General features: G+C 36.9%; 3 protein-coding genes across 4 annotated transcripts in view; all 3 read right to left on the reverse strand.

Annotated features, from left to right (window-relative positions):
- LOC142350039 (uncharacterized) lies at positions 1 to 26,247 on the reverse strand. Of its 2 annotated transcripts, XM_075401950.1 has the most exons (5): positions 26,142 to 26,247; positions 25,692 to 25,825; positions 5,854 to 6,011; positions 1,939 to 2,120; positions 1 to 257 (listed from the first exon to the last, which is right to left on the reverse strand). In XM_075401950.1, the coding sequence occupies exons 2-5, from the start codon at positions 25,748 to 25,750 to the stop codon at positions 6 to 8; spliced, it is 651 nt and encodes a 216-aa protein (XP_075258065.1). In that variant the 5' UTR covers positions 25,751 to 25,825; positions 26,142 to 26,247; the 3' UTR covers positions 1 to 5. The 2 variants fall into 2 exon arrangements, with proteins under 2 accessions (XP_075258065.1, XP_075258064.1); XM_075401949.1 differs by lacking the exon at positions 26,142 to 26,247 and having other exon boundaries at positions 25,692 to 26,135.
- Positions 1 to 26,715, reverse strand: part of LOC142349543 (coatomer subunit zeta-1-like) — a 116,062-nt gene that overhangs the window by 76,123 nt on the left and 13,224 nt on the right. The gene's annotated exons all lie outside the window — the stretch shown is intronic.
- Positions 1 to 26,715, reverse strand: part of LOC142349538 (tuberin-like) — a 494,816-nt gene that overhangs the window by 31,630 nt on the left and 436,471 nt on the right. The window lies entirely within an intron of this gene.

The following is a 26,715-nucleotide window of genomic DNA, read 5'->3' on the forward strand; positions in this document are numbered from 1 at the left end:
TCTTGTCATACAGACGAACTAATAATGCCATACCTGTAATAAGGGTATCCATAATAGGAGGAATAAGGCGAAGTATAGTAGTAGGAAGAGGAAGGAGAGTAGGATGGGTAATACCAGCTGGGGTCGTAAGAAGTACTGGGGTAGTACTTGTCGTATAGGTCCTTGTAGTTTCTGTACAGCCATGGCCTCCAATGCCAGTACTTGTACTTAGACGACAGAGATCTTTCCAAGTCATGCTCACGCAGCCATCTATCGTCCTAATTGAACATAGTAGCTCACTTCAATCTGACATGCTCAAAAAATTTTCAACTTTTGGATTTTCGAATTTTTCCAGAATATTTGCTAGGGCAGATATTCTAAATTTGGATCTTTTCCGTTCGTGATTGAAATATGAATACAGCCTTTTTTATGGAATCACCTAGGAAATTTGGCCTTTCCTTCATACTTCTATATAAAACGTATATTACTGTAGATATACATACCCTAACGGGCGCTAGCAATGAGAAAAACCCGAACCAAATTGTGCATTATTTGCTAATAAATTATTTGCTTATATTGAAGATGAGAAAACGACAGTGACATGAAGGGCATAAAAGTTATTAACCGATGAATGGGGTGGACTTATAGTGAAACTAGAACATCGTTAAGTTGATCCATAACTAGAAAAGATCAGGAGTGAATTTTGGTCGGGTTTGAACCTTCGTTGGAGTCATATAAAGATCATATTTGATATCATGCAGATCACGCTGTATTTACTCGTATGATCCTTGTTGGGCACCAAGAAAATCATAAAGGTCCTTGTATGATTATGAAAAAGTCATAACCATTAAAAACGCCAAAATAATAAGTTCTTCGACCCATGAAAAGACCATGCTCGACATTAACTTGATATGAAGAAGCCCCATGAAAATACTTTACCACGACTTTAACTATGCGCTGGACTGTGTAATTATAGTCATTGTTGAACCCCTCACCCACCCACCCCCCCCCCCCCCGCCCCAGTAGAATTACAAAGTCTTCTCAGAAGTCGAGATCTAAGCCTATTAAATTTGTTCATCAAAAATTATGTTTCTTGCTTGTTTCATATGTCTTGTTAGAATTACTATAAAATTTTGACCATGTCTTTTCTTTAAAAAAAATGACACAATTCTTAGTCTCAAAAATTAATTTATGATTCTTTTATAATTACCAGGAAATTATATTGTATATGATCTTCATATGACAACCGAGAAAATATACAAAATCATATTTGACCTTGAATCGTCGCTTTGTAGAAATTCTGGACGGTCGCTGACAAGGGGAATTTAAATGAACCATGAGTTCAAATAATGAAACAGACACTAAACAGACACTGAACAGTACTTACCAAATACTGAAACAGTTAAAGACAAATATAAAGCATGAACAATATAAATCATGACTTCAAAGCGCAAATTGCCCAGGATTAATTTTCCAGACTTTTCCAGAGGTAGGGGTGGGGGTGGGGGTTTTGACGGGTATTATGCAGATATAACAAAGAGCTACTTTATGGTGTCTGGGAAATAATCCTTATTGAATTAGGGGTTTTTGAATGGCAATAAAGCGATAGCATTGAATGCCTAAAAACTACCTTTGTGATCATTTGTTTTTTCCCTGGGGGAGAGGGGTGGTTTTGTATTTTTTGGGTTTTTCCTATCTAAAATTGTGGGTTTTTCCCGTGGTTTTTCTTTCCTACCGAATAATGGGTGGGCTTCCTACGTGAGGTCTCCTATCTAAAAATTCGTTAGATTTTTCAGTGGGTTTGCTATCTAAAAATGGGTGTGGGTTGCTATCTAAAAATGGGTGTTTTTTTTCAATAGCTTTTTGCTTTTTCCTGTCTAAAATTAGGTGGGTTTTTCAGTGGGTTTTATCCTATCTAAAATAATAAGGTGGGCTTTATTTGAAACTGGGTCAACGTACACTGACGGTGTCCATGAATCGGCGTCTATTTAGGAAGTAGGACATTTCTTTCGAGTCCAGTTCCTTCTTGAGCACCTGGATGTCTGTCTTCTGGTGCTCATTCTGTCTCTTCAGCTGGGCATACTTGTCCTCTAAGTCTTTGTGCTCCTTCATCAGGCTAGTTTGGTACTCACGAACCGAATCTAAAATCAACTCTGGTCATTATCTGGGCATTATTTCTATTAAATAAAGGCTAAATAATTGACTCTTGTTTACAATGGAATACTAGCGAACTTTTTAACAACCGTTAAAACTTATATTTAAATACTAAAACAACAATCTTTCTGGGATGCTTTATTTAAAAAAATACAAAAGTTTACATATTTATAAGAAACAATTTGGGAATCACGCACCGAGTCTAAAATTGGGTGTCCCATTTTTTCACCCCTATTCATTTAACCCCCTATCATTTAACCCCGATTTATTCACCCCTGTATCATTTAACCCCTCTATCTTTTAACCCCACTATCATTTCACCCCGATTTTAATCCCTATAAAATAGCGGCCCGTGGGACTTGATATGAAACTATCACAACCGAACGTAAAAACCTAAAATTGATACCAGTAGCTCAACTAGTTCCAACCAATAAGTGTTTACATTAAATTTTCTTTATTTTATATTTTATAATTAATCCTGTCTGATAATCAACTTTGTTTTCATAACTATGGTCATCAATGTAACATATCAAGAGTTTGATGAATCAAATATCAACAGTAAATTTCATTCCTCAACAAGTGAAGAAGATATTTCTTGCAATTTGTTTTTGTTTTTACTAAATTATACAAAAATATACAGCAAAACAATTATGTCTTTTTTATAATACTTTTTTGTAAATATTTATTGATGATAACGACCAATAATAAAAAAAATTAATTGATAGATAAACCTTTAGAACAAAATTTTGAATTGGAGGTGGTTAAAATACTACTTTCATACTCACCTCAAAATAAAATATCAATTTTATCAAGACATTTGTAAGTTCCTCCGTATGTTCCCCTAATTAATTGAAAAATAATCATTTAGAGCAAAACTTTGAATTAGAGGTGATTAAAATTTTATTTCCATTCTCACATCAAGATATAATATTAGTTTTATAAATACATTTGTAAGTTCCTCCGCGTGTTCTTATAATAACTCAGCAGTCAATACAATGATTAAAGTTATTTTCTTTGCTGGTCAAAGACCCGGAACTTGAAAAAAAACTGTAAATTAATATTTAAATCCTGCATAAAAATGAGAAGAAACGTCTTTAGTCAAAGAGTGTAAAATTTGCAATGCCCATATGACTAAAAATTGCAAACTTTGTTTATTAATGCATTGTATGCATATTATTGCAAATTTTTTGTTGGTTAAGTTTGTAAGAATTCAGTAGCAATACCATTGTAATTTCTTTAAAAAATTACATATGATGTGCCAAGTTCATTCCTGTTGCTATTTGCCTGAATTGGTTGGTTTCGTAGTTTCATTAAAAATGGTCCTGAGAAAAAGACGGAACTATTCTATTTTTCCACCCACCGCGGCTTAGTTTTACTTTACGTATAAATCGTAATTGGGGTCATAATAAACCTTAGAGGGCGAAAGAGAATAGATCCATAAAGAATATGACGAGAACTCTAAATTGACAATGGAACCTAAAAATGTTTTAGCTTGCAAATGTTTCCAAAGTTTATGCATTGTTTAGCAAGCCTTGTAATTGAGACACAATTGATCGGATCGTGAACTTAATACTGAGATTATATTAAATGTGTTCACAGATAGGAAAGCTAATTCAACAATAACTTCAGCCAAATTTGAAAATTTTTGACATCTTTCTGAAAATGTGTGAAATTTACTTCAAGCGTGTATTTCAAATAGTAGAAGTCTTTTCAACAAGAATAAATTATTATCGCACAAGATTATTAAATTTCTCAAAAAATTTTTGGAAATCCTAGCAAAACTGCGAGAAATTGCAAAACCTGTGGGCACACATTAGAAAAACGCGGAAGTTCAAGAATTGGTTGACCAATTTTTTATTCCACGCCAAAAAAACACAAAACACAAAAAGGTTTATTTCATTGCCTCTTTTCCTATGTAACTTCAAATAGTCAAAACCAAACAATTAGCTTTCTAAAAGCTTCCTGCCAAAATTTGTAACAGCAACTTGATTGTATTTTTTTACTTACTCAACTTACGATTTAACGACCAAACAAAGCAGAGTCTGGATTACCACATTAAAAATATTGCGCGCAGGATATGTTGTAGAACTTCGATTCAATTTTTTTATGAAAGCGGCGAAAAATTATACAAACTCATTTTCCTGCAGATTAAAAGAATTTAAAGATTATCTTTTTGTTTGTCTCTGTACGCAAGAAATATTGAAGCGTTTTCTTCCTTAAAAATACATTTTTAAAAACACAAATGAATATACAAATAGTTTTATGATGTGCATAAAATGTAAAAATTTTCAGTTAACAAAGCAAAATAATTTGCCGTTCATTACAACGCAGAGGTATACCCAAACTGTAACGGGCAGATATGCCTGATTCGTGCATCTAGTGTTCGTTTTTACTGTATTAATACATTGAAAATGGAACAATATTGCGGAAAATAGCTACTCTAGCAGAAACCGTCAAAATGGATGGGAAATTAGCAACCCGTGTTCGCAACAATGTCCTAAACCTAGACGCGAAATACAAGTACAAACTTTATAACCTATTTTTCGCACGGCTTGTATCACGCATCTGCTCCATTTATGTATCATTTTTTCGCACGCAATGTAGCTGGATTTCGCATAAAATCCGCAATTAAGCCTAACTTAATTACTACTTATTTAATTAAGCCTAACTTATTACTACTTATTACTTTATTACTACTTTATTACTACTTATAGTACATTTTTACTACCTATTGCTAGTATTATTTATTACTACTTATTTAAATCGGCCAATCCCACATTGATATACAAAGCTTTTGATGTGCGAGTTTTTTTCGGAAAAAACCAGTTTTTGTAGTTCCATGTATTTAAAGCACTTTAAAGCTTTGAAAGCTGCAATTAAATCTTCATTAAAGTGCTTATTGCATGCTCAAAATGCGCGCAAATAATAGATATCTAAGTTGAGCGGAAACGTGCTACAAGACTTGTAACCTACTTTTCGTTCCAAATGTTCTTTTATGTTGCAAAATTGGCGCAACTCCTTTTGCGAAAAGTAAGATGCAAAGGATGTCTTCTATTTTTGTTCATTGTATGTGTCTTATTTTCGAGCCAATTTTACTAAGGCGGAAAAATTGGGGTATACCTCTGCGTCGTAATGTTCTTCTCAATGAATTTTTTATATTGGATTTAGTTTGTTGATTGACTGCTATGCCGCAATTTGCAAATTATGCGTTTTTATAAGCAATGTTACTATGTTTTAAAGTCGCATATAAGTGAAAGGTTTTTCGGCCACCCGTTGCAAATTATATGTTGTTATATAGCACTATGCTCACTATGCTCATAGAGTAGATCCGAAATTCAAGCAAACCTTAGAATCCTTATCTCAGCAGTTAAGAGGCAAGTTTTCTTTGAAAAATGTGCCACCCAATAAGCAGGGAGTTTAAAATTTTAGGTCTTATCGTATGGGCCGTAAATCATTGGCGGTTAAAATTTGGGAGCGAGAACAGGAGACATACTTCAAAAGAATTTTTTAAAAAAAGAACGGGAGTGATTCTATTGTTGATTCGAACTGAACATAATAATAACAATGATTGGTTGTGAACTAAGATTTCAATAACTTACAATTTTTATTCTTAAAAAGGAGCGTTGTCGGGTATTGTGGGGGTTCTGGTGTTTGGGATGGGGGGGGGGGGTTAGGGGGCATTGTGGACTGTGGCAGACCAGAACGGATTCGAAAACTTACCTAAGTTTTTAGTGAGAGAGGTGGACTCGCTCTGCTTAGTCTCGTATCTATGTCTGTATGTCTCCAACATCTTCTTCTCCCTCTCTAACTCCAAATTCAGATCACGAATTTCATCCAACAACTCCTGCCTAGAGGCGTACTTCCCAAGTCTGTTCAACCTAAAAATTGCGTTTAAGAAATTTGTAACAAACTTTTGTTGGTTAAAGTGTTCACGTTAAGCTTGGAAATCTTGTAACAGCCCTACCCCATTATTATTCCTTAGGCAGTATAATGTTCCAGCTATTAATCTATTAATCTTATAGCGCCTTTCCGCTCAAGCTTTGTTTTACTTTCGTGCCACTGGACCATAGTGTATTTATTATTGATAACACAATTTGGCACGCAATTTATTTAGCTTTTGCGTGTTTCAAGAGCTAATTGAGAATTTGTTCCGTTGGCCATGTTCCTTCGCAAAAACGACACTTGATACTTTTCTGCTTACAATCCAGTTAGTTGAGCTTTTTCTCAACAAGCTTTTATAAATAACCTATTCAGTTTAATTCAATATTCTGAAAACTTACTTTGTCGATTTTCCCAAAGAAAAAGATAGAGCACAAAAAAACAAGGTAAGATCAATTAAATTGAAGTTGTTAATTTCAACAAAAAAAACTAAAACAACCCAATCTCGAATCCCGCATTCGCAATTCAAACGTTCGTTTTTTTTAATACCTACCGGGTTGTTATATTGTTGACAGGTTCGGGATTTTTTTTTTCCAAAATAAGCTATCCTGCAATTTTCAGGAACATCTGCTTTTTCTTTACCTTCTTTTCAAAAAAAAAAAGAGAAAAATAACTCAAATATTCGGTCGTTTTTGTGATCTGCTTGACAGATAACGGTTGTTCTTTTTCTTAGATGAGCAATAATTGCCTTTAACTTTAGAACGCTTTGACAAATAGGTACTGATTTCAGAGGCTTCTCAAGCGTTATCCGATATATCGGAAAATAGACGCTCCTTGCTTCCGCAGCTTCTACATTCCCAGTGTTTGTAGGTCCCACGTAGTAAGACTAAGGGGCTTAGCAAGGGAGGTTTCGGCGGCTGCTACGGCAACCTCAACGATACATAACTTAAGACGAGAGACCTGAAATCCTAAGTTAAAAAAAGTCTCTGCGTTCTTTTCTGTTATCTCTTAGAGGCCAGCTTTTTCTGGTCCCCACAATTTTGAACAACCGATATCTGACTTGCCGGTCCAATCGCAAGGTTGGAACTTTGTGCAGCATTTTTTATTTCCATGTAATTAATAACAAATGGCTGACGCAGCTCTGGAAGCTAAACTTCTTCTACCGGAGCCTTTTAACGGAACAAGTGATATTCAGGCCTATATAACACAATTCGAACTCTTGAGTTCGTTACAAAATTGGCTAAAAAAAGCATTCAATAGTGATGGAACTCCGCAACACGACAGCGCTGGTCAACAGGTTTACATTGATAAGCGTCATACTATTTTTCCCTTGCGCTTACGAGGCAGTGCTATCGAATTTTATCAGTCATTAGATGACGCAACAAAAAATGATTATTCAGAGCTTAAAAAGCAATTTTTGCGCCAATATCAGGAACCTCCTGAATTTTTTCGGTCATCCCTTGCAAAACGTATTCAAGGCGAGTCCGAAAAAGTAAGTGAATTTTTAGCTGAGCTCAAACTTCTAGCTAATAAGGCTTATCCCCAAGACACGCAGGCAATCAGAGACCATATTGTGCTTCAATCTTTCATTGATGGCCTTCACAATATTCATGTAAGGGTAGAGTTAAGAAAGAACAAGCCGGCTGACATTAACGCGGCCTTAGAATCAGCACTCCACTTCGACGCAATTTACCGTCTTGAAGCAAATGCAAATGAGACTGCGCCTTCATCTACTTCTGTGAGTTCCATTGAAGCACTTTCGCGTAAAGTTGATAAACTCATGGCCGGACAAGTTAGTTACCAACCACGTTCTCGTCCGATGAACAAAAAATCGGGTCGCAGGAGCAACTCTCCTTACAGATTGTCTCCGTTTAACAAACGCAAGTCACCTACTTTCTCTCGTAGCCCATCGCAACACGGAGAACGTCGTCAATCTTCCTCTCCGCGAAAAACGTTTCTTGACAATTCACACAGTCGTTCAATCAGTAATGAAAGAAAAGTCAGGTTCACCGGACCAACTATTTGTTATGGTTGTAATCGTAAAGGTCATACTAAAAATAATTGCAAAAATTGTTGGAACTGTGGTTCTTCTCAACATCAGCGACGTAATTGCCCAGAGTCAAAACCATACTCTAACCGATAGCTTCTTCTATCGCCATAGTCCACCTTGAAAGAGTTTGTTCTCCATTTTTAATAACCCATGGCACAAAACAAGCGTATTTTTGGCATACAGTCGCTTCTTTCCAAAATAATAATCGCCGATAATATACTGCCTGCCCTGATTGATTCAGGTGCTTCAATTAGTGTAATTCGTGCCGATGTTTTTGGCAAGTTCAGCAACTTTAGCCCTTCGCTTACATTGGAAGCATCTGATATCCAAGCATCCGCCATAAATGGCTCTATGCTTCAATTTAAGGGTATGTGCTTGCTTCCATGTCGTTGGTTTAAAAATGGTCCCATGTTTTCTTTCAAATTTTACATTTGTGCCCACCTCAGTGTTCCTTGTGTGGTCGGTTTTGATCTCCTACACAAACAAAAATGTGCAGTAGACTTCTCTCGGGGTTTATTAGATGTAGGTGACGCAGTACTGGAATGTATCAGTCCGTTGTCTCAGTGGTTTGAGGATAATTCTCCGACAACTGAGACTTCGCTTTGTTCTGTAACTTCGCGTTTCCTTATTCCACCTCGAAGTGAAGCACTTGTAAAATGTAATCTAAAGTCACATCATGCGCATAAGTTTTCTTCAAGCAGTTCGCGTACTTCGTCTGACGCGACTGTGGGTTTGGTTGAGCCCCACGTAGGTTTCACCAGTTTAAACTCCCTTTTAGTGGCCTCGTCTCTTGTAACAGTTTCTCAAAATGAATTTTGGCTAAGAGTACTTAACCCTACTTGTAATTCCGTAACTTTATATCCTTCGCAAACTATTGCGCAAATCTTACCCTACAACGAGACTGTCCTTCAAACTGTTGGTTTCAATGCTGTTGACATCAATTCAGCTGAAATTTTGATGCAGTTGTTTAAATCAAAGTTCAGCACTCTCACTAAAAAACAACAAAAGGACGCTTTTAGTCTACTCAAGCAGTTTGCAGACGTGTTTGCTACCGACAAATGGGATCTAGGCTCATGTAATTTGCATAAACTGCGTATTCAGTTGAAAGATGACGCCCAGCCTAGCCGAGTGCCATACAGATCAATGAATCCTTCTAAAAGAAAAGATCTCAAGGATAAGATAACCAAACTCCAAGAAAAAGATCTCATATCTCCTACTCATTCCGAGTGGGCAGCTCCAACCGTGTTAGTTCCGAAACGTGACGGGTCATATCGTCTTGTTATTGACTATCGGAAACTAAATGCCCAAACAGTCAAAACATCGTGGCCTCTTCCGCGCATATCAGATATTCTAAATAATCTCGAGGGAAGCATTTTCTTCTCTAGCTTCGACCTTTGCAGTGGATTTCATCAAATGGAGATTGATGAAGAAGATCGACACCTTACTTCTTTCATTACGCCGTTTGGACTGTATCAGTGGAAACGGATGCCAATGGGTCTTTGCAATGCCCCTGGAGCATTTCAAAGACTAATGGAAATTGTTTTATCAGGGTTGACATATGAAATTGTCCTGGTTTATCTTGATGATATTATAGTCTTTGGTCGTTCTTTCGAGGAACACATACATCGTCTTCAACTTGTGTTCCAACGCATACGGGAAGCAAATTTGAAAATTTCACCTGCCAAATGTTCCTTATTCCAAACGAAGTTAGTATTTCTGGGTCATGTAGTCTCTGCTGACGGGATACACACTGATCCTGCTAAAATAGCAGCTGTGGAGAAATACCCAGTTCCACAAACTATTCGTCAGTTAAGATCGTTCATGGGCCTTGTTGGCTTCTATAGAAAGTTTGTTCTCAATTTTGGTTTGATTGCGAACCCTCTGTACCAATTGATGAATAAAACAACAACGTTCCATTGGACAGCAGACTGCCAAAAAGCTTTCGAGAAATTGAAAACAGCGCTAGTATCCGCTCCAATCTTAGGTTTTCCAAATGAAAAGGATCAATTCGTTCTTTGTACTGACGCATCGCTTACTGGAATTGGCGCAGTGCTATCTCAAAAACAGAAAAATGGTGAAAAGGTTATTGCATATGCTAGCAAAGTGCTGCAAAAAGGTCAAAGAAACTACTCGGCTACGAAACGTGAACTCTTTGCTGTGGTGTTCTTCACATCATACTTCAAAGAATTTCTTCTTGGGCAAAAATTTCAGATAATTACTGACCATCGCGCCCTCGTTTGGCTCTATTCGTTCAAAGAGCCTGATGCAATAGTAGCGCGTTGGCTAGAAAAATTAAGTATGTTCAATTTTGAAATTGTCCATCGGCCTGGAAAAACTATTGCAAATGCTGATGCTCTTTCCAGATTACCACCTTTGAATTTATCTGCTACTTCTGTCACATCTGTTTCTTCGTCTCCGCACTTTTCAGAAACGCAAGATCAGGATAAAACTCTGTCTGTAGTCAAATCATGGTGTCGAACAGGTGAGAAACCACCTCGATCCTTAATGTTTGGTAGACCATCTGCTTTGCAGTGTTACTGGCAGCAATTCGAGACATTTAAAATTATTGATGGTGTTTTGTACCGGCTATTTCAACAACTGGATGGATCTACACTTTTCCATCAGTGTTGCGTTCCACTTAACCAGGTTCAAAAAGTTCTTCTTCAGTTGCATGATTCACCTGCTTCAGGACATTTAGGCAATAAGAAAACTCTTGATCGGGTACGTCAGCGATTTTACTGGCCAGGATTGAAAAATGATGTGGACTCCTGGATCTCAGGTTGTGCAACTTGTCAAAAACGAAAGAATCCCAAACAATCACATCAGCAAGAAATGCAGCTCTGGGCATTCTATGAACCTTTTCTTTGCGTGTCAGTTGATATCCTTGGCCCTCTCCCAGAAAGTCGGTTGAATGAGAAATTTTATAAATACATCCTAATGATTGGAGACCATTTTACTCGCTGGTTCGAGGCTGCACCCCTACAGAACATCAAGGCTGAGACAATCTGTAGCACTTTCTTAGATCAATGGGTCACCCGATTTGGTGTACCTGAATATATTCACAGTGACAACGGTTCGCAGTTCACATCGCGCCTTTTCGCAGATATGTGCAATAAGCTGCAGTTAACCAGCTCAAGATCTACTCCTTACCACCCGCAAGGAAATGCAAAAGTGGAACGCATAAATCGCACTTTGGAAGATGGGTTGGCAAAGTACTGCGCAGAACGGCATGAAGTTTGGTCTGTTCATCTTCAATCTTTCATGATGGCCTATCGTTCTGCAGTTCATGAGTCGACAGGTCAATCGCCTTTCCGATTAGTTTTTGGGAAAGAAATGCGCATGCCTGTAGATATGCTATATCCAACATTGCCCACTCCAATTGTTGGTCATCGGGATTATGTTTTTCAACGTTTAGTTGAATCTTCCACCATTTTCGAGTCCGTAATTCAGAAAAACGGATGGGAAATGCGCCGACAAAAAGCTATCTTTGACAAAAAGAAGCATGGTCCTTCGTATAAGGAAGGAGACCTGGTGCTTCTTCATTCACCAGTGTGCTCACAGGGTCAAACTCCTAAATTAAAGAGCTTCTGGTCTGGACCTCATTGCGTGAAAAAGGTTATTAACCAAATTAATTTTGTTCTACAAGACGTCAAAACTCAAAAACAACAGATTGCTCATTACGATCGCATTAAACCTTTTACACCATCAGACCAGCGGTTGCGCAGAAATCGTTCCAACCAAACTGTAAGACCAAGTCCTCAACCCATCGTCCCTGAAGACGATGATCTTGTGTTGGTTGATTTATCTGAAAGACAGGCTTCTACCTTCCGGAAATAGATTACAACACAGATGCAATTCCAAACTTAGTCTATGGGACAAAAATTGAGTTTGTGCATGTCAACGCGCATCTTTCGCGTCAACGAATTGTAAATTTCATCAAAAATGAAATTTGCAATACGCGTCAGATGATCTTAAATGGACTCATTTCTTTAGCGTCAAACTTGGACAATCCTAATCTCTTCCTCGGATCCGGTTCCATGTTAGGCATACATGCTGAAAAAGCGGGAGCTGTTCTTTACGTCCACAAATGTGTTAAAGTCGAAGCTCGAATTGCAGACTTCCCCTACTGCACAGAGGAAGTTCCTGTTCTTTTGGGCAATGATACGCAAATTCGTTTCATGAATCCGATAACACAAGTTGTGTATCCAAACTATACTTTGACTGCTTGTGATCCCATAGCACCTTACATGTACCGCACGTCTGAAGGCATCTGGATGCACTATGGAGATGATTATTCGGTCGCACGTACGCCCGAATCTCTAAGTGTTTTCAGCCATCTAGATTTTAGTGATAACTTACCTTCATTACACACCGCTGGTCTCTTTTCTTATCAGAACTTGAGGCAGAGCGCAAAGGCTCGGGTTCTAAAATACTCGCGCCGAACAATTTCGGGACGAGAAGTATATCTTGGTCCTCGCAGCCAATATTCTCATCCTGGTTTAATGCATTTTAATCCAAGCGTTTCCGAAGAACTAGAAAATTTGGCGGCTTGGAAATATTTGATTGATTTGCAATCTGTTGCGAGTGGTGGTTGGTACTACGCCGAGAGGTGCACTGTAATTACGCTAACAACTTTAGCGCTTCTAGGGCTCTTTATCTATTTATTGAAACTTGTATTTGCGCTTAGGCTCCTTTCTCATGGAGTTCCTTTCTGGACAGTTTTCCGGCTTCTTAACCCCCTTGCGCCTTTTACGCAGATGCTTCAAAATCACATAAATAATATACACGCATCTGCGCCTGTCAATCATGACCAACTTGTCAATGAAACTGATGGGAACCCTGATAATCGCACTGTAATAGTTGATTCAATTTATCCGTCAGCACAATTAAATTCTGCCCGCTACACAACAAAAATTTAAGCACAGGTTGACTCTTTATCGCCTATAGTGTTCTGTCTTAGAAAAAAAAAAACTGCCGCTTTCTGATTTTTGTCTTTTGCTTCATTCAAAATTTTTTTCTTTTCGTTCATCAATCACTAGCAGCCCTGATGCACTTCTGTACACAAATGATTGACATTGCTTGTTTTAGATGTCGACAAGCTCAGAGTCAATCAACACTATGCCTGCTTCTCCAGGCCCTGATATTCTTCTGGACACAGATCTTCTTTCAGGTGCTTCTTCGCCTGCAATTCCGTTGCTGGACGATAGTATGGACTCTCAAGCAGATACAGGAATAACTGGCAACTGGGCAAGTGATCAGTCGCTTGAGTTCCGTCAAAACCTCTCGCAAAATCGGGATCCTCAGCCGCACACGGATGTCTGCTCATCTGCTTCTTCGGATGAAATGACAATCATCTTTTGTCCGCCTTCCAAAAACATTCCAGTCGTTCAGACTGCTTCTGCAACAGCAGCTTCGGGTTCGAGAAGCAGCCCGCTCGAAGGAAGCAATTCACGCCAGGCTATGGGTCCACCTCGCAACGGTCCCTTACGCCTCAACGGTTTGGTGTATTCAGCAAATTTGCATGCCGTGTTGCGGGTTGTTGAATTTTACCGCAATGGGAAAGTTCGCCTTCAGGATCCTTACAATGCAAGGCGAAGGCCTCTGCTGGATCCTGCGGATCTAGTCGCTATCCCTGTTGACAACTCGGCTGAAAATCGCGACCTTCGAGATCAACTTATTCGACTTCGTCGATCTCGTGAGGCTCACGAGCGTGACCTTTACCAGGCTACCAATGAGATCGACAAACTAAAAGCTCGCATTTCCGAGCTGAATCAAATGCTAGATGATTCTCGGACGGCAAATCGTCTGCTCTCCGCGAAGGTTGTTACGCTGGAGAAAAAACAACCTAAAAAGCCAAAATCCTCTAAGGTCCGCAATGCAGGGGTGAATACGGACACTATGTCTGCCTCTGAGTCCTGTTCAACGACCTGTCGTCACCTCAGAGGTCTCCAAAACGAATTCCGCTCCCTGCGTTCTCAATTACTTCGGGGAAATCATAATCCACAAAACAAGAAAATAAAAAGGAAGCCTCGCTCGCGTTCTTCGAGCTCATCGTCCTCATCGGGTTCGGAGACAGAATAGTGGGACATGAGGACATGTCCTTCCTAAGCGGGGTGATGTAACAGCCCTACCCCATTATTATTCCTTAGGCAGTATAATGTTCCAGCTATTAATCTATTAATCTTATAGCGCCTTTCCGCTCAAGCTTTGTTTTACTTTCGTGCCACTGGACCATAGTGTATTTATTATTGATAACACAATTTGGCACGCAATTTATTTAGCTTTTGCGTGTTTCAAGAGCTAATTGAGAATTTGTTCCGTTGGCCATGTTCCTTCGCAAAAACGACACTTGATACTTTTCTGCTTACAATCCAGTTAGTTGAGCTTTTTCTCAACAAGCTTTTATAAATAACCTATTCAGTTTAATTCAATATTCTGAAAACTTACTTTGTCGATTTTCCCAAAGAAAAAGATAGAGCACAAAAAAAACAAGGTAAGATCAATTAAATTGAAGTTGTTAATTTCAACAAAAAAAACTAAAACAACCCAATCTCGAATCCCGCATTCGCAATTCAAACGTTCGTTTTTTTTAATACCTACCGGGTTGTTATAATCTGATTAAAACCAACTGTATAATCGCAGTATAAAAAACTTGTTATCAGTTCAACTTTTTTGTCAGTCATAATTTAGTTTATCTGTGCAAAATAGATTTTCAGACATAGTTTCTGGAGCCTATTCTGTTATATTTTGATGCATTTACTAAACTCTATTTTCAGATTGACATTTATAATTGTTTCCTGGTTCCTTAAGTAAAAAAATTTCCATGATATGATCACCTAAAATGGAAAAACTAAAATCAACAGTTGGAAGAGAATTTGCTGTTAACTTTACTTTATTTTGAATCAAGAGTTCCATCATTGCTTCGCCATAATATATATGTATTTCTCATAAATTTAAGAATAATTTAATTTCTAATTCACGTTTCTCCATTTTAGCTTACAAAACACAAGTTGGATTATTAAAGAAAAAAAATCGACAATCGATCAGATCTGGCGTTTTAGGATCATATCTTGAGCTCAAAATTCTGCTGTTCATATCTGATATGGCTGAAATGTATTTAAATGTATCTCTGATCATACCCACCAGACCGAAATGTCTTCCGAAGGGAATAAATTGAACGCGTTCTAATCACGCCGTACCACCAAGAATTAGCCCTCAGCAAACTGAACCGATTATCGTTTATCAAGTATTATTTAGCATACGCTATTCCCGCGAAGTTGCATAATTTGAAAAAAGAATTAAAAAATACTGATATTCTATAACGGTATCTGTTGTCATCTTCTGAATTTCTGCTAAGCTGCGCAGTGAGGGGACTCTGTGCCCAGAAGACTTGGCGTCAAATGATTTGGTCGTAAAACTCACAGGTCAGTCAACCAAAAAGGTACCTATATTTGCAGCTTTTCACGAGAACTTTAACATTTTTTGGGGCGTTATTACCTACACAAAAGAAAATCCAAGAGACATTAGATCTCCAGCAACCTCGTGACCTGAAGGAAAATCTTACATCAGTGAGGGATGAAGCTTGACTTGAGACATTGTCTGTTCCACAATCAGGCGCATGTATAGCTAGAGCACCCGTACCTGCTCTAGATCTGTAATTGCACCCTGATGAAGTTCTGGTGAGTGAAAAGTAAAGACTTAGTATTAAAGTTTACAACTTGGAGAGAAAACGCCTTTATTGCGCTTCGGGCACTGTGGATGTATTTGGTAATCACGTTGTCGTATGTCACGGAAGGGGAGGCGCCATTGCAAAACACGGCAGAATTTGAGAGCGGGTCGCAGTGGCTTTTGAAGCAGCTAACTTATCTCCAGTGGTAGAAAAACAAAACCTCATCGTTGATAGCAATTCCCGACATGGAGACATGTTTCTGTCATCACGAACATCAGGCCAATCTGCTGTTCTTGATGTTACAGTAACTTCTACGGCTGAGACGTCAGGTTACGCAACTGAAGCAGCTGAGGATCAAAAGTTTAAGGTGTATGAACAAAAATGATCTCAGCAAGGTTTTACGTTCGCGCCACCGCAGTGGAATTATTAGGAGAAATGTCTTCAGTTTTCAAGACGACAGTAAAAAGAATAGGCTCACTTTCAGATAGCAGGAGCTTATCAATTGGAGGGATCTTTTAATCTTCCATTGCGTTTGAATGACATGCTCAGTCAAGCTCAGTAGTTGTAATTCGTGGGCTGCTGTGATGTTGCTTGCCCGAGCACCATCAGAATCTTTAATGTATGAAGAAAACTTTAAACTTACAGAGTGAGGTGAAATTTTTCAAACGCGTCTAATTAAGGGAAATGATTATGATCTTCAATCACGAGTTTTTTTTCTTTGCTGACCAAAGGTGAATAGAAACATACTTTTCACGTGTAGAAAAAAAAATGGAACAATGAGAAGTAATTAATTAACTTGTTTATCTGCTGTTTTGATAACTATAGTAATGGTAACTAAACTAATTCTTAATTCAAATTATGACAAAAAAACTAGATTTTAATGGTGAGGAAAGCCCTGCGTCAACTCTCTGCGAGCGTTTCGGCGGCTCTTGTACGCTGTTACAAATTAGACGGTCTGGATTATAGTTAATTCGCATTCAAGTAAAAAACCCTTCAACTGGAAATCAAAACAGCAGAGTCAATAAATGCACTAGCACTATCATGGAGGGAACACTTTTAAACCAACTTATAATTGAAATTGCTACTTTTTTTAACGAAAAGCCCAGAAGAAACTCACATCGAATGCTCACATTATTCCAAATGATCTTGGATTTGAGAAGTTATTTGACAATTCAATGTCTCTCTATCACTATCGCTTAGTTTGTCAACTTCTAAAGCTATCCCCGAGTATCTGCGTCCTCTTGGATATTACCAAGTGGTTCATTTTCTCTGGCGCATCCTATGCCGTACTACTTCACCAACACGTTTTTATCCTACGCAAAAAAATCTTAGTCTCCGACGCAAACAATATCTTAACCAATCGATGTTAACTTACCATGCTGACAAATTTTAAGTTAGAGACCAATCGATTCTTTTATGAGAAGACCTATTTCGCTTTCTCACGCAATGCACATTCAATATCAAACACTGTTTGCGCCTTAAACGTTTAAGGTTGCCTTGAGACACTCTTATTTCTCCATTTCTACTGCAAGACTAGCAGCAAGGTGGTAAATGTTATCAATTACTGTCAAAAGCCAATGTTTAACTTGAGTTCTTTTAATAAAATTATAAACGAAAACAAACAAAAGTATTTACAACCATTTCAGAAAAATGGCTGCAGTTAAAAACGGCGAGAAGACCAGATCTTCTAGAAGCTAAAAACTTGAAGACAATGGGTTCATCATTTATAACAGCAAAAATGTGGGGTCAAAAAATGTAAAAACTGTTTTTGACGTGAACAAATCGTCCATAGGTGCAATCAGAATTTTTCCAAACTAACTCAATTTTCGTTTGATCAGTATTTTGTTTGTTAACGATATCTCTCTCAACTCTCCTGTCTATGTCTTTAGAAACAATAACTTCTTTTGAGGATGCTAAATTAAGATGACACAGAAATCTCTTGATATTTGTGTTAATTTTAGGGACCCTTCTATTTATGTGCTGCATATTTACTTTGCTTTTCTTTTTCTTTTATTTCAGTTATGTATCTGAATTCTGACTTTCCAGAGGGGTTTTTATTTTTTTCTTGAAACAAAAGCCTCAATTTTTGTTTAAAGAGCTCAACAGGTGGCAGAAAAACCAAGAAACGATGAATACCTCAGGTACATTATGAAAAAGTTTTTTTCCCTTTAACTGTCATCGGTTACAAATTTCTAATAATACAATTATTTTAATTTTTTCATTTATGAAGTCAATGCTCTATAAAATGAAAGCTAAAATTAAGGCTTGGTCAAACTGGACCGGCTTTTTGTCACCAGATTGCTTTTAAAAACGGTATTTTTCTAAATAATATTAAAAAATCTGATTAAACGACATAATAGACAATTGTTGTGAAGTGGTACGATTTTTTTCAATCACTGACTTAATTAGAATCTTTGATGATGATAAAACTGATAAAATTCACGCCCAACACAATTACCATATTTACCATCAACATAATTTGATCTGTGATCAGATATTTAATTGTTCATTGTCCAGACTATTTTGCGACGATGACTGTTCCAAACTATTTGATTTTAGTTGGAATGTTGGATCTACTCCGTTTCACCTTTCCAGTGTTTTTTTATGCCCCTAATTACAATTTATATGTAGTTAGATATAACAAAAGATATATGTCCACAAGACTGTGGGGCTGAAACGGAATAGATCCGGAAAATATTACCCTTGACATTTTGTGGTTGTAAGACAGCATACTCATAGAATAAAGACAAGCATCTCATTTTGGAAAGTGCTTTCTGTAAAGTTGCTTACACGCCTGATCGATGCTTTCACAATTTAAGAGATTTTGGGGAAAAAACCTGTACGATTAAATTTTTCATTCGCTGCATTAACTAAAAAAATCTAAAATTTTTAATTTTACCCTAATATTACAGCTGTCTGTAAAATTCACAGTAATATGTCACTCTCCAAGAGATACAACAATCACTTGTAAATCGTTATCTCAAACAATTTATTTGTTGATAAATATTAGTGCAGTTGACATATGTATATAAAAGTAAATTTTATCTTATTAGTGATCCGGGTCGAGGTATAACTTACAAACGATGACAAACTTTTGGTAATTTTTTTTCGAAGCATAAATCTCTAAGTGTCTTTTTTTACAAGAATTGACTGATTAGCTGAATTTGTTCAAATCTTAGGTGTGAATAGCGGTGACTCCTCAACCCGTGAGCTTCTGTTGTTGGTTGGAAACCAAGTTTCTATTTTTATTAGTGTGCTCCTGTGTTTAAGCACCTGACCAATCGTTCAAGCAGAATCCTGAAAATAACACGGCATACAAGTAAACAAAAATGAGACCTAATCAATTTCCATATCTTAGTTGAGACAGAAAGGTTATCATGTAAGGGCACAAAAGTTCAAGAAGATTGTAGAAATGGAATTTCTAACTTAAGCTATCTTAAGAAATTTAAGAAAACTTAAGAAATTATTGCAAAGTACTAACCTTGGGTTTTTTCTCAGAAGTTTCGAATTAAATTAGATTGAAAGAATAATGGCTAATTAAGTTAGGACTTTAGAGGCGGTTTATTCAACAAATATTGATTTTGATAAGTACTGACAATTCTGACTGTGTCTGAACTGAACGGATTCATAACCTTTGATGAAACTTAAGATTTCTGAGCTCAAATTAGAGGTTACTTACTAAATTGGGGATGAACTTGTTTTAACCATGGGATTTTTTGGGACTTTTCGCATGAGATTAATTTATAAAAAGAAATCGGACATGATTATATCTCTTTTATTTACTTTTGCGGAGTATATATACCGCTTGATTTTTGTACTTTCTTAGAGCTTCTTTTTGAATTTAATTTTGTAAGTGAAGTCTCTCCTTTCTGTTGGTAAGACAGAGAGTTCTTAGCTAGATTTCGGCGTGTTTTTGTTATAGTTTTCTTAGTAGGCACAAGTACTAGAAGTTAACTGGTGTAAGTTAACTTTTGCTAAGTATAGAAGTGTGCCCGTTTTCCTTTATAAGTTAGTTTAGGCAGAAGGTCTTTAAGAGAATTAAGTCGCCTAGAGGGCTAACTTAGAGAAAAAACTAAACTTTGGAATTATTTTCAAAACTTGTTGGAATTTAGAGGCTAAGGCCCTGAACCACCTTAGCTGAATTTTAAATTCTACATTGAGAGTTCTTAGCTAGATTTCGGCGTGTTTTTGTTATAGTTTTCTTAGTAGGCATAAGTACTAGAAGTTAACTGGTGTAAATTAACTTTTGCTAAGTATAGAAGTGTGCCCGTTGTCCTTTATAAAGTAGTTTGGGCAGAAGGTCTTTAAGAGAATTGAAGTCGCCTAGAGGGCTAACTTAGAGAAAAACTAAACTTAGGAATTATTTTCAAAACTTGTTGGAATTTAGAGCCTAAGGCCCCGAACCACCTTAGCTGAATTTTAAATTCTACATTGGCGACCACAGAGGGATTATCAGAATTTGAAGTATGATTTAAAGCTCATGATTTAAAGAAAATGTGAAAGTTGTCTATATGTGATAACGTGAAAGTTCTAAGCATATAAATAAGGTTAAAAAAAATTGCGATCTTTAATTACCTTGCTTCGTTGTACTAGAAACAAAGTGACTTCAACTTCACTGAGAAATTTCATCACAAGAGGAACTTGGTCTCAAACAAAAAGTTGGCGAGAGTATCACAAAGTGGGCGGACAGGGTTTACCAAAAATGCTATTGAGAAAATCTAGGAAAAACGGACCAAGAGTTGGATCGTCTGGCCCACTGGATTTTCATCAACGAGCTACAAGTGGAGAGCCTGAGGAGTGAACTTCGTAAAGAGCCATTTGTGGGGAATGCTGTTACGGTGGGCTTAGCTATTGACCTGGGAATCAGTAGTGCAACACAACCTCAGCCGGTAACAATGCGGGACGATGATGATGATGCTTGGAGCACTACTGCGACAATTGGGGAACAAAATACCAGAGATGCCGGTACACAAACGGAGATGGAGGTTCTCGAAGCAGCATTTAGTCCCGAATTTCACTTCCGTTTAATTCAATTGGTCCTCTCTGGGCAACAGAAAATGAGATGGGCTCTTGAACACTTGATGCAGGGACAACAGGCAATTGTTGGAGGCCAACAAGTTCAACCGAGGTCCCGGGTAGTATGACAGCGGTGTGGTCAAGAAGGCCACTACAGTCGGGGATGCGCAAGATAGAAACGATTCGTGTGCAGTGTTGTCTCTCCTCGAAAGCATCAAAACAAAAGAACTTGCAACTGTTTGTGAATACTCAAACCAAGGACTAACTAAACCTTTTATAAGTTCTTTTTCTATAAATTTGTTTTACATTTCTATTTACTGATGTAAATCGTTTAACTATGTAATTATAACTATTCAGGAGAATAGTTAAGTCCGAGTGGGTGGTGTAGAAATGGAATTTCTAACTTAAGCTATCTTAAGAAATTTAAGAAAACTTAAGAAATTATTGCAAAGTACTAACCTTGGGTTATTTCTCAGAAGTTTCGAATTAAATTAGATTGAAAGAATAATGGCTAAGTAAATTAGGACTTTAGAGGCGGTTTTTTCAACAAATATTGATTTTGATAAGTACTGACAATTCTGACTTTGTCTGAACTGAACGGATTCATAACCAATGATGAAACTTAAAATTTCTCAGCTCAAATTAGAGGTTACTTACTAAATTGGGGATGAACTTGTTGTAACCATGGGATTTTTTGGGACTTTTCGCATGAGATTAATTTATAAAAAGAAATCGGACTTGATTATATCTCTTTTATTTACTTTTGCGGAGTATATATACCGCTTAATTTTTGTACTTTCTTAGAGCTTCTTTTTGAATTTAATTTTGTAAGTGAAGTCTCTCCTTTCTGTTGGTAAGACAGAGAGTTCTTATCTAGATTTCGGCGTGTTTTTGTTATAGTTTTCTTAGTAGGCATAAGTACTAGAAGTTAACTGGTGTAGGTTAACTTTTGGTAAGTATAGAAGTGTGCCCGTTTTCCTTTATAAGTTAGTTTGGGCAGAAGGTCTTTAAGAGAATTAAAGTCGCCTAGAGGGCTAACTTAGAGAAAAGCTAAACTTAGGAATTATTTTCAAAATTTGTTGGAATTTAGAAGCTAAGGCCCTGAACCACCTTAGCTGAAATTTAAATTCTACATTGAGAGTTCTTAGCTCGATTTCGGCGTGTTTTTGTTATAATTTTCTTAGTAGGCATAAGTACTAGAAGTTAACTGGTATAATTTAACTTTTGCTAAGTATAGAAGTGTGCCCGTTTTCCTTTATAAGTTAGTTTGGGCAGAAGGTCTTTAAGAGAATTGAAGTCGCCTAGAAGGCTAACTTAGAGAAAAACTAAACTTAGGAATTATTTTCAAAACTCGTTGGAATTTAGAGCCTAAGGCCCCGAACCACCTTAGCTGAATTTTAAGTTCTACATTGGCGACCACAGAGGGATTATCAGAATTTGAAGTATGATTTAAAGCTCATGATTTAAGGAAAATGTGAAAGTTGTCTATACGTGATAACGTGAAAGTTCTAAGCATATAAATAAGGTTTAAAAAAAAATTGCGATCTTTAATTACCTTGCTTCGTTGTACAAGAAACAAAGTGACTTCAATTTCACTGAGAAATTTCATCACAAGAGGAACTTGGTCTCAAACAAAAAGTTGGCGAGAGTATCACAAAGTGGGCGGACAGGGTTTACCAAAAATGCTATTGAGAAAATCTAGGAAAAACGGACCAAGAGTTGGATCGTCTGGCCCACTGGATTTTCATCAACGGGCTACAAGTGGAGAGCCTGAGGAGTGAACTTCGTAAAGAGCCATTTGTGGGGAATGCTGTTACGGTGGGCTTAGCTATTGACCTGGGAATCAGTAGTGCAACACAACCTCAGCCGGTAACAATGCGGGACGATGATGATGATGCTTGGAGCACTACTGCGACGATTGGGGAACAAAATACCAGAGATGCCGGCACACAAACGGAGATGGAGGTTCTCGAAGCAGCATTTAGTCCCGAATTTTACTTCCGTTTAATTCAATTGGTCCTCTCTGGGCAACAGAAAATGAGATGGGCTCTTGAACACTTGATGCAGGGACAACAGGCAATTGTTGGAGGCCAACAAGTTCAACCGAGGTCCCGGGTAGTATGCCAGCGGTGTGGTCAAGAAGGCCACTACAGTCGGGGATGCGCAAGATAGAAACGATTCGTGTGCAGTGTTGTCTCTCCTCGAAAGCATCAAAACAAAAGAACTTGCAACTGTTTGTGAATACTCAGACCGAGGACTAACTAAACCTTTTATAAGTTCTTTTTCTATAAATTTGTTTTACATTTCTATTTACTGATGTAAATCGTTTAACTATGTAATTATAACTATTCAGGAGAATAGTTAAGTCCGAGTGGGTGGTGTAGAAATGGAATTTTTAACTTAAGCTATCTTAAGAAATTTAAGAAAACTTAAGAAATTATGGCAAAGTACTAACCTTGGGTTATTTCTCAGAAGTTTCGAATTAAATTAGATTGAAAGAATAATGGCTAAGTAAGTTAGGACTTTAGAGGCGGTTTATTCAACAAATATTGATTTTGATAAGTACTGACAATTCTGACTTTGTCTGAACTGAACAGATTCATAACCTTTGATGAAACTTAAAATTTCTCAGCTCAATTTAGAGGTTACTTACTAAATTGGGGATGAACTTGTTTTAACCATGAGATTTTTTGGGACTTTTCGCATGAGATTAATTTATAAAAAGAAATCGGACTTGATTATATCTCTTTTATTTACTTTTGCGGAGTATATATCCCGCTTGATTTTTGTACTTTCTTAGAGCTTCTTTTGGAATTTAATTTTGTAAGTGAAGTCTCTACTTTCTGTTGGTAAGACAGAGAGTTCTTAGATAGATTTCGGTGTGTTTTTGTTATAGTTTTCTTAGTAGGCATAAGTACTAGAAGTTAACTGGTGTAGGTTAACTTTTGCTAAGTATAGAAGTGTGTCCGTTTTCCTTTATAAGTTAGTTTGGGCAGAAGGTCTTTAAGAGAATTAAAGTCGCCTAGAGGGCTAACTTAGAGAAAAACTAAACTTAGGAATTATTTTCAAAACTTGTTGGAATTTAGAGGCTAAGGCCCTGAACCAACTTAGCTGAATTTTAAATTCTACATTGAGAGTTCTGAGCTAGATTTCGGCGTGTTTTTGTTATATTTTTCTTAGTAGGCATAAGAACTAGAAGTTAACTGGTGTAAGTTAACTTTTGCTAAGTATAGAAGTGTGCCCGTTTTCCTTTATAAGTCAGTTTGGGCAGAAGGTCTTTAAGAGAATTAAAGTCGCCTAGAGGGCTAACTTAGAGAAAAACTAAACTTAGGAATTATTTTCAAAACTTGTTGGAATTTAGAGCCTAAGGCCCCGAACCACCTTAGCTGAATTTTAAATTCTACATTGGCAACCACAGAGGGATTATCAGAATTTGAAGTATGATTTAAAGCTCATGATTTAAGGAAAATGTGAAAGTTGTCTATATGTGATAACGTGAAAGTTCTAAGCATATAAATAAGGTTTTAAAAAAATTGCGATCTTTAATTACCTTGCTTCGTTGTACTAGAAACAAAGTGGTTTCAACTTCACTGAGAAATGTCATCACAAGAGGAACTTGGTCTCAAACAAAAAGTTGGCGAGAGTATCACCAAGTAGGCGGACAGGGTTTACCAAAAATGCTATTGAGAAAATCTAGGAAAAACGGAGCAAGAGTTGGATGGTCCGGCCCACTGGATTTTCATCAACGGGCTACAAGTAGAGAGCCTGAGGAGTGAACTTCGTAAAGAGCCATTTGTGGGGTATGCTGTGGTCGCCAATGTAGAATTTAAAATTCAGCTAAGGTGGTTCGGGGCCTTGGCCTCTAAATTCCAACATGTTTTGAAAATAATTCCTAAGTTTAGTTTTTTCTCTAAGTTAGCCTTCTAGGCGACTTTAATTCTCTTAAAGACCTTCTGCCCAAACTAACTTATAAAGGAAAACGGACACACTTCTATACTTAGCAAAAGTTAACTTACACCAGTTAACTTCTAGTACTTATGCCTACTAAGAAAACTATAACAAAAACACACCGAAATCTATCTAAGAACTCTCTGTCTTACCAACAGAAAGTAGAGACTTCACTTACAAAATTAAATTCCAAAAGAAGCTCTAAGAAAGTACAAAAATCAAGCGGGATATATACTCCGCAAAAGTAAATAAAAGAGATATAATCAAGTCCGATTTCTTTTTATAAATTAATCTCATGCGAAAAGTCCCAAAAAATCCCATGGTTAAAACAAGTTAATCCCCAACTTAGTAAGTAACCTCTAATTTGAGCCGAGAAATCTTAAGTTTCATCAAAGATTATGAATCCGTTCAGTTCAGACAAAGTCAGAATTGCCAGTACTTGTCAAAATCAATATTCGTTGAATAAACCGCCTCTAAAGTCCTAACTTATTTAGCCATTATTCTTTCAATCTAATTTAATTCGAAACTTCTGAGAAATAACCCAAGGTTAGTACTTTGCCATAATTTCTTAAGTTTTCTTAAATTTCTTAAGATAGCTTAAGTTAGAAATTCCATTTCTACAAAGATGAAAAGCTATTTTGCAAGTGTCACCAACCGATTGGCGTGGGTCCTCGGTAGAACTACTACATTTATTTGCTCCATAGGACAACTTCTGAAAGACTTTAACCGACTCCTTAAATTTGCAACGAGACTAAAGTTTACCAAACATAGGGATATATATATTACATTAAAACACTCACGTGCGCATTTTTAAATGCCGAAAGTCTGCAGTGCCAGAAGTCAAAATGTCAGAAGTTGCTACTTCTCAAGTGACTTCAAGCAGAGTCATTTAGCCATTACTTATTTAATGCAAGCCATTATTTAGACAAAAATATACATTATGCTCCAGTTTCAGTAAGAAGATTATATATAGAAAATGATAAAATTGCGACTTACTTGTTGAAAACATCCTCCATCAAAGAATCGTCCACGAATTTACTCTTACTATAACTCATCTTGTCTGGTCACTTTTCCTCTCTTCCTTGCCTTCCCTCTTTTATTCACTCCAGGTTAGTCCCCCACAAATGGAACTGCCAATAAAATAACACGCTTGGCTATACACCAATACACTGGATTTCTACACTCAGATATAACACGTGAACAAATCTACCGCTAAAATGGAAAAATTAAACAGCCTTTTCCATGGAAAATTAGACAAAATAATCCGTGTGGAAAATTTGATGAAGTAAAATCCGCAGTATTAGAAATTTGTGACGGCCAAATCAGATGGAAAAATGAATAAACAGTTTTTTAAATAAATAATTATGTCTCTTTTAAAGCGTTTTGAGCCGTTTGATAAAAACACACGTTTTGTAGTAGCTAAGAAATCAAACGCAACGTTCTTACCTCGTTCTATGATTGTACTCTAACCAAATAACAAAGATAATGTAAAATTTTATACCGATTTTAAATAACTTAAGTTAACGCAAACAACTTAACAAAAAGTTTAAGTTACTGCTTAGTTCAATCTGTATACGTTCTGTGACAACAGCCATATCAGCTATAAGATCATTGGCTTTTACTAACAGTTGATTTTGTTGTTCTATAGCATCAAAGAAAAATTTGCTGTTTTTTATGTTCAATTCTTGCCAACATCGTGCCAAAAAATCAAACTTTCTTCACAATTCGTCGCATCTCGAGAATGAAACTTGAGAATACTTGAAACCTTTTGAGGTTGACTTATGAGAGAAAAAAAATAACAATCTCAAAGAAATGGAGTAACTTGATATATCCAATTTTGGTCAAAGAGGATTTGAAAGAAGTACAAAAAGAATTGAATTGACAACAAACTTGGTAATCAAATTCGTGGTCAATAATAACAATAGTAACAAAATAAAATTATAGAATGGCACCCAAAAATCATAATTTGCAAAACGTTGCATTCCACTTGACTGGACATGAAGATAATTCAGATGCCATT

This window comes from Convolutriloba macropyga, chromosome 11 (assembly GCF_964194025.1).
Source record: "Convolutriloba macropyga chromosome 11, txConMacr16.3, whole genome shotgun sequence".
Classification (NCBI taxonomy): domain Eukaryota; kingdom Metazoa; phylum Xenacoelomorpha; order Acoela; family Convolutidae; genus Convolutriloba; species Convolutriloba macropyga.